This window comes from Nicotiana attenuata, chromosome 1 (assembly GCF_001879085.1).
Source record: "Nicotiana attenuata strain UT chromosome 1, NIATTr2, whole genome shotgun sequence".
Taxonomy (NCBI): Eukaryota; Viridiplantae; Streptophyta; class Magnoliopsida; order Solanales; family Solanaceae; genus Nicotiana; species Nicotiana attenuata.
In genome coordinates this window covers 84,281,088-84,289,741 of record NC_031989.1, presented here as the reverse complement: position 1 = coordinate 84,289,741, position 8,654 = coordinate 84,281,088, and the positions used below count along the sequence as shown (strand labels likewise).

At 34.9% G+C, this 8,654-nt stretch overlaps 1 protein-coding gene across 1 annotated transcript in view; it reads right to left on the bottom strand.

Annotated features, from left to right (window-relative positions):
- Positions 2,315 to 8,654, bottom strand: part of LOC109237984 (G-type lectin S-receptor-like serine/threonine-protein kinase LECRK2) — a 10,147-nt gene continuing 3,807 nt past the window's right edge. Inside the window, 2 exon segments of the mRNA XM_019404404.1 lie at positions 2,315 to 4,287; positions 4,290 to 4,749. Of these exon segments, the coding sequence (XP_019259949.1) occupies positions 2,357 to 4,287; positions 4,290 to 4,749 (2,391 nt within the window). The 3' untranslated portion in view covers positions 2,315 to 2,356.

Genomic DNA, 8,654 nt, shown 5'->3' with positions numbered 1-8,654 from the left:
GTAAGATTATCATTTACATTTAGTGTCTTCCATTCAATATGAGATTTGTTATATAAATTCAATCTCTTGGATTTCAATATTCATGGTGCTTAGATCTAGAGTAGATTATATTTGTCTAAGCTTTACCCTCTTTTCATCATTAATTGATTTAATCAAAGAGCTTAACATTTTTTGGTTAAACAGTTGCACGAATTTATCGAGTGTAAGGTTCGAGTTCATGCTCCAATGTGATGGAAATCTGGCACTTTGCACACTCCATTATCCAACCGATGCAACAAATGCTGCGTATTGATCAACCGCGTTCAATATATGAATATTAGCAGCGGTTATGATGTGATCTCCAATCAATCTGACTCTATATTCCTTCAAGCAAAGGATGGAATGCTGTTAAATTCGCTATCTTCCAATGTGGCAAACTCAATAACAAGGCAAATGTATCAGCGAGCAATTCTTGAATATGATGGAGGTTTTAGACACCATTTCTATCCAAAATTTTCTATTGCAACTAGTGGGAGGCCAATGGAATGGTCTACTTTGTATAACATTCCTCCGAAGAATATATATTTTTCTATCAAGACAGATATAGAAAAGGATGTCTATGGTTTGAACAGCCTTTGCTAAATAGGAACTGACCCGAGGCCACGATGTGATAGTCCACTCGGTTATATCGTAATGACAAATTAGGCTTGAATTGTTTGAGTGACTGTTCTTGTGCTGTTGCCGTTTACAGTGCCGAGAACGTTAGTTGGAAGAAAAGGAATCCATTTTCACAAGGGGTGGTAGATCCAACCGTTGGAGGGAAGGCTTTGATAAAAATATGGAAAAACAACTCCACAGGTGAGATCAAGTGATGACCAATTTATTCTGGTTCTGTGTTGTTAGACAGTTCTAGGTGTACCATATCTAGGTGTTCCAGGATTAAACTTAAGAAGTTTCAGCTACAAAGAGCTAGTTTCAGCTACAAACAAGGAAATGGGGACTTCTCAACCGTTTACAATGCGGTTCTTAATGACACAAAAAGGGGAAAGTCGTCGCTTTCAAGAAACTACACAAGATGGAAAGAGAAGGAGAACAAGGATTCGGAGGTGAAGTCGATTCAATAGCATAGCTTGGAATGGCATGCAAGCTCTTGAGGAAAGATCAGACACTCGAACGGCCCCTAAGATACATGGAACAAGAGCGCCAAAGTCGTTCAGGAACATGCATAAAACCGTCAAAGTGGATGTGTACAGCTTAGGGATCTTGCTTTTAGAGCTGATTTTCCACAGAAAAAGTATAATCAAGACGTGGCAAATGAGGATGAAAAAAAATTGTGGAATGGGCTTATGATTGCTTCAAAAGAGAAGAGCTGCATTTACTCGTGAGTAATGATGAAGAGGCAACATAAGATATCAAGAGATTCGATAAGTTTTTGATGATTGAGATTTGGTGCATTCAAGAAAGTCCAGCATTAAGAAAGTTATGTTGATGCTTGAAGGTTCTATTGAAGTCTCAATTCCTCTAAGGTTCTTTTACTCCTTATAAAAATAAATATTGATTTTGGAAAATACATTCACCTTTAAGCCATAACAACTGCAGAGTTATGCTATAAGGAAAAAATGACTCACTTTTACTAATTGACCAACTCACTATTCACTCTATACTTTATTCCAAAGAAAACTGCAGTAGCACATTTTCTTAGCAAAAGGATCATGTGCAGTAATATCAGAGTTAAAACAATCAAAGAATTCAACTTGAATCTACAGAGATAATAGGAAAACCAATCCTAATAACTAAACTAGAGAAGCCACTCCAAAACTAGGATCATTTGGTTTAATCAAGTATATTTCCATATATATGTGTATATGGAATAGCAAACCATGATAAGCATTAAATATTGCATTGTTTAACCAAGTTATGGAGAGGGAAACCAGAACAAAAATGCTTGTAATTGTTGAAGCATTTCTTGCAGCATAACTTTGGAACAGTATATGTACTGGCTTAAATATTGATGGATTTTATACATTTCTTCTCTTTATTTTTGGGAACTTGAGTTAGAATAAGAAGTTTTATGAATTGATGAAAACCATACATTACAAGAAGCTTATTATAGTGAAGATACAGATATTGAATTGTATATGTGTACACAGGTTATTGCAATATTATTTAGGGACAAACAAAAGTATAAGGGAAAAAAATATGGCTGATCTAAACAGAACTGAAGGGCAGCCCGGTGCACTATAAGCTCCCACAATGGTCTATTGTGCGCAGCTTTATCCTGTATTTCTGCAAGAGGCTGTTTCTACGGTTTGAACCCGTGACCTCCTGGTCACATGGCAGCAACTTTTACCAGTTACGCCAAGGCTCCCCTTCTGATCTAAACAGAACTAATAAAGGAAAAAGGGTCAGGAGGAACTGAGAAATCAATAGAACCTTCAAGCATTAGCATGACTTTTTTCATGTTAGGCCTTAATGCTGGATTTTCTTGAATGCACCAAATAGCAACCATCAAAAAATTCTCAAACCTCTTGATATCTTCTATTGCTTCTTCATCATCACCCGCAAGTAAATGCAACTCTTTTCTTCTATAGCAATCACAAGCCCACTCCACAAGTATCATTTCATCCTCATTTGCCACATCTTGCTCATAACTTTTTCTGCAGCAAATCAGCTCTAAGAGCAAGATTCCGTAGCTGTACACATCCACTTTGACGGTTATAGGCATGTTCCTGAACCACTCTGGGGCTACGTACCCTCTCGTGCCACGTTTCTTAGTGGTCGTTCGAGTCTGATCTTTCCTCAAAAGCTTGGCTATTCCAAAATCTGCTATTTTTGCTATCATATTTTCATCTAAAAGCACATTCTGAGGCTTGATGTCACAATGTATAATTTGGGTACTACATTCTTCATGCAAATAGCAAAGCCCTTTGGCAGTGTCTATGGCAACTTGTACTCTTTGGGACCAACTAAGCCTAGAATCTTTGAATAGAAAGTCTGCTATTGAGCCAGTTTTCATGTATTCATAAACCAAAAGCCGGTGTTGGCCTTCGTTGCAAAATCCGAGGAGTTGGACCAAGTTCTTGTGATTAGTCCTACTGATTGAATTCACTTCAGCTTCGAATCCTTGTTCTCCTTCTCTTTCCATCTTGTGTAGTTTCTTGACAGCAACGACTTTCCCATTTTCGTCATTAAGAACCGCTTTGTAAGCTGTTGAGAAGGCCCCAGTTCCTAATTCTTCCTTGAATCCATTTGTAGCTTCTTCTAGCTCATTGTAGCTAAAACTTCTTAGGTTCACTCCTGGGACCGTTGGATATTGCACACGCTTCTTTGGCGTTTTCCCCTTAAACTTGAAAACATATAAAACGGCCAACAACATTAAGATGAAAAGTGAACTGCCCAACAACACAGAACCAGAAATGATTAGAGTAGATTGACTTTTCCTTTTTGTTTGGAACTGAGGCGTAGTTGTTGTTGGTGGTGGTGGCGATCCCACTGTGGAGTTGTCTTTCCTTATTTTTATCAAAGCTTTCCCACCATCTGACGGTTTCAGAATCCCATTTGAAAGCGGATACCTTTTCTTCCAACAAATTTTGTTTTGATCATAAATAGCAACAACACAAAAACAATCACTCAAACAATTCTGTTTGCACCAATCCTCTGGAACATCCCGGTAAGACGCATAATCACCGCCAAACCAGTTAGAATTGAGCATTTCTCGGAAAGTGAAAGCCTCAATTTCTCTCCATTCATGGTTACAATCTTGCTCAGAGAAATTTCGTCTGCAGCCACCTAATTTGTCGTTCGGATCATTCAAGATATACCCGAATGGACAATCACATCTTGGCCTCCGGTTAGTTCCCATCGAGCAAATGCTGTTGAAACCACAGGCACCCCCTCCAACACTTTGCCAGCGGGCACAAATGTTATCCGGTATGCTATGCAAAGTAGACCATGCCATGGGCCTCCCACTAGAAGATTTCGGAGAGACATAGTGCCTAAAAACTCCATCATATTCAAGAATCGCTCGTTGGTATAATTGGCTTGTTGTTGAGTTTGACTCATTAGAAGATATCGAATTTAACAGAGTTCCATTTTGTGCTCGAAGGAAAATAAAGCCGGATTGATTGAAGATCACCTGGTAACCACTGCCAACTGAATTCGTTGCCCAATATGGACGATTTATTGCATCAAGTGGATAATTTACAGTGTAAAGCACCAGATTTCCATCATCTTGAAGTATGAGCTCGAACCTTCCACTCGATACATTCGTGTCAGAGAAGCTTGAGACAAGCTTATTTCCTTGTTTCGTACTTGACCTGGCAAAATCGTATCGATTGGCTCATCGAAACTCTGCCATAAAATGGCTGAACTACTGTTTGCTAGCACAAAGTTTCCAGTGTCAAGCATGGCTCCATAGGCCAGTTCGGCCGTGCCACGAACCCATATCTGTTGGCCATTTGGATCAAATAGGCCTAGTCTTCCATCTGTGGAGAGAGAAACATTGGATCCATCAGGGGCAATATTATTCCTATTGGCTGACCAAACTATGGTTTTTTCTGTGTGTTTATTGAACCAGATGGCTAGTATGAATCCTCCATTTCCAACTTTTTGAAAGCCAAAAGCAAATTCTCCAGAAGGGGATGGCCAAAATGTAGTAACATCACTTGTAGTGAGTGATGAACCCAAACTAACATTTTGGTAAGATTGAGAAATGGCTGAAAGGAGAAAGAGCAAGAGAGCAAGAAAAAATACAGTTGCAAAAGCCATGCAAGAAAATTAGAATGGATACATTGAATTACACCTATAAATTACAAAGAAGACGTTGCTGAGTCTCGAGCAAATTAATGCAAAGCAAATGTTGAATTGGTCATTGGCTACCATAAATGTTAAGGAAATGTTGGGTTTATTTGACTTGGAAAAGTTGACGCCCAAACCTATTTTGCCTTTTCTTTTTTATTTTTTGCTTAAATATCTGGTATTCCAAACCCGTTGGACAAGCTAATTTCGATTTGTGGTAGTAACGGAGAAATCAGGAATTTTACTAAGGGTGTTCAACATGTAATATATATGTTTATCGAGTAATTTTTGACCAATATATGCATTATAATTTATCAACGAAGAGTGTTCAACTGATCATCCTTCAGTTCTTTATTCCTAGGCTTGAACACGAGACATTTGAGTAACGGCAAACGGTTCACAACTATCCCACCATATTCCTTGATGATACGCCACCAGCTTCGTTTTGGAGTCTTTGTTCATTTAAACTAAGAAATATTTCCATGGTTATGTCTATGGAGTCCTAGCTCGTTCATTCAAACAAGTAAAAGGAAAAATAACTCTTTCCTTTTCTAAGTAAGACCGAAATTTATTTGAGAAGTCTATCCGTGTCTTTGGGGTAAATAGTTAGTTGTCTAATTAATAAATCTCTACTGTATTTTTTCCAAATGTCCTATAATTTCCTGCCAATTTTCAATCCAAACGTTTTAAGTCAATGGAGATTTTAGTGGGAGTGAACAGTGTCAAAGATGGAAAGGTAGTATCTAGGCAGCTAATTATTACTAGGTATGAAATTATAAAATACTACTTCCTTCAACATATTTTTTTAGGCCCCGTTTGGCCATACATTTTGGCACCGTTTTTCAAATTTTTTTTGAAAATATTGTTTGTTCATAGATTAATGATCTATTTTAGAAAAATTTCTGAAATTATTTTTCAAGTTCCCAAAATCTAGTTTAGGGTAGATTTTGGGTGAAACTTGTTCTCCCACTCACAAAACTTCAAATTTTTTTCAAATAAAATGCATGTCCAAACATAGTTTCAACTTCCAAAAATTATTTTTCAAAACTACTTCAAAAATTATTTTTTCAAGTTTCAACTAAATCTATGTCCAAACGCTAACTTAATTGCCCGTTGCAAAAAGAAGACCCCTTTCCAAATTTAGAAACAATTTAGCTTAAACTTTCAATTTTACCCTTAATGAGAAGCTTTTATAACCACACTAATACTCTTGACCCCTTTTGGACTTGTTTAGGACCACAAATTCAAAAAGTCTTCATTTTTTCTGAAACTTCGTGCCCAGTCAAACAGGTTTACATGAATTGAAACAGGGGGAGTACAAAATTTGAGAATTGAGAGAAATAAGGAAAGTTCGTGGCAATGGATGCATGGACCAGTGGAGTCCGGAACCAAAATGTTGTCTTTTTGGACTCAAAATACTTTTTTAGGTGGAAAAAAAATTTAGTTACCAAAATATGTAAAATGCGATTTTGAATCACGTTTTACCTTAACGGCCATTTGGGAATTTACCGCGTTTTACAGAAACGCTGTTAAAAACCACGTTTTACAAAAACGCGGTTCACAACCACGTATTCTATTGTTATGCAATTAACGGAAGCAATCTTCACTTATAGAGACCTGCATCTTTTTGAGCCAGCACATATTTATTTCACGATTGACAGCGAAACTCGAGCCAAGAATGTAGAAGATACTATTGTTTGCTTTGTCTTTGAGCTTATAGTGTCAGAGAAGACTTTTATTTATTTATTTATTTATTTTAGTCTGCACCAATTACCAGCCATTATGTGTTTAATATGCCCAAACCGGTTTTCAAGGACCGTATGATGTTCTGGCTCAACCAGTCTTATGGTTCTCTATTTCTAATTCAAGAGTTTTTTCTAAGTTTACCCAAGTTAATTAGGAAGATTTCATCTTTGTTTCAGGTAGGTGATAATGAATTTGGTCATATGCGTTTTAATCCCCATGGAAGGACAGTGTTGGCCTTTGTCAACTTAAAGATAAAATGGTGAGAGATAGAGAAAGTTAATTTTTTTCTTTTCTTTTAATGTCTTCTTTTGTGCTTATCTATACTATATTAAAAGCACGAAGACTCTTAGCAAAATGTTGTTCGCCTTTATTATTCATTGTAAGTGGATTTTAAGTTGGATATAATTGTAAATATTAAAAAGGTATTTTTGGGAGAAAAAAAATGAAACTAACGTATTACAATAAAAGGAGAAAGAAGAAGAGAATAGGTGAAAAACAACTTCTTCAATTAATATCCATCACAAATTGTAATTTTCGTAGGTTAAAAAAAGGAAAATAGAACTTAAAAGAGAATAAGTAGGAAACATTTAATATCTCTATTAAAGAAAAGTCAAATTTTCGGTGGATTCAAAAGGAAAACATTTAACAGAATAAATAGAAAACTTATTATTAATGAATATCCCTGTTAAAGAGCATTAAAAACGTGTACCAATTTTCATGAAACTAAGGTTTAGTTTCTGCGTCGGTTAAAAATTTTATTATTGCTTTAAGAGTCAATTTTGTTGTCTTTTCCTTATTGTCTTTCATTTTTTATCGTTGCTTTAACTTGGAAATGCTCTTGCTTTGAATTCTTTTTTATATTCTTTTTAGTTTGCCATATATATACGAGAAGTTTGATATTTTCATTAGGGTTGTTTAAGTCTTAATTTGATATTTTCATAAGGGTTGTTTAAGTCTTAATCGTTGATTGTGATTCAAACTCCTTTATTGCTTATTAGTGCTTTTGCTTCCATTTATCATCTCTTTTTATGTTCTTAATTTGGTGTTGTCTAACTTTTGTGCTTTCTTTCTTTGAATTTAGGTTGCCGATTGTAGATCGTAGAAGCTTTTGGATCATTTGAACTAACACAACAAAGTATATCGAGGTAATTTATTATTTATTTTGGTCCTCATCGAATGAGATATGAATCATGCCTTAGCATGTAAGTCCCTTAATCTTTTTTATTTTTTTCTCATTTTATAGAATATTATTGTAACGTTTGGCAATTTTTCTTAGTTTAATTTGTTGTTACTTTTATTTTTAATTCTTCTATAGGATTTTGCCAGAATTATTTTCCGTTTAAATCTTTTTCTTTTCACCATTCAGTTCAATTTTTTTAGAATAAAAGATTATGTTGATTAATACTTTGGGTTAAAAAAGGATTTATGTTTAAAACATATCTAAAATCTAACGTCGCATCAATATAAATTTTTTTGTATTTAATGTACCCTATTAAAGTCAAGTCAAAATTATTCCTAGGTTCAAATAGAAAAAATAAGAAGAGATAATAAGCAGGAAACTATTATTTAATATCATCCATTAACCTAATTCATTTTTTGGTGAGGTTCTTAAATTATTTCAAAATCAAAATTATAAATCTCTTAATTTTATGTGTGAATATTGAAATTGGGAAGGAAGAATGATAATTTTTCAATTTGGAGTGATGAAATTATTAAGCTAAAATAAGTTTATTATTGGATATATATCAACAGATGATTGAAAATTTTATGTGGTGATTTTTTCTTTTATTGAGTAAGTACACAGGGTCAACATTTATCACTTTTACAAACATATGCTTTTATTTTATAAATCAAATATAATATTTTAATATGATATTTATATATTATTTTAATATTTTTCATTGAGATAGTGTACACGCGCAACGCGCGTATCATGAGACTAGTTATCTAAAGTGTTGGAAACAGCAACAATAGAAAACGTGGTTGTGAACCGCGTTTTTGTTTAACCGCGTTTTATCTTAACGGCAAAATCGCGTTTTACATATTTTGGTAACTAAGTTTTTTTTCTACCTAAAAAAGTATTTTGAGTCCAAAAAGACAACATTTCCGTTCCGAACTCATTCAGTTTCCCT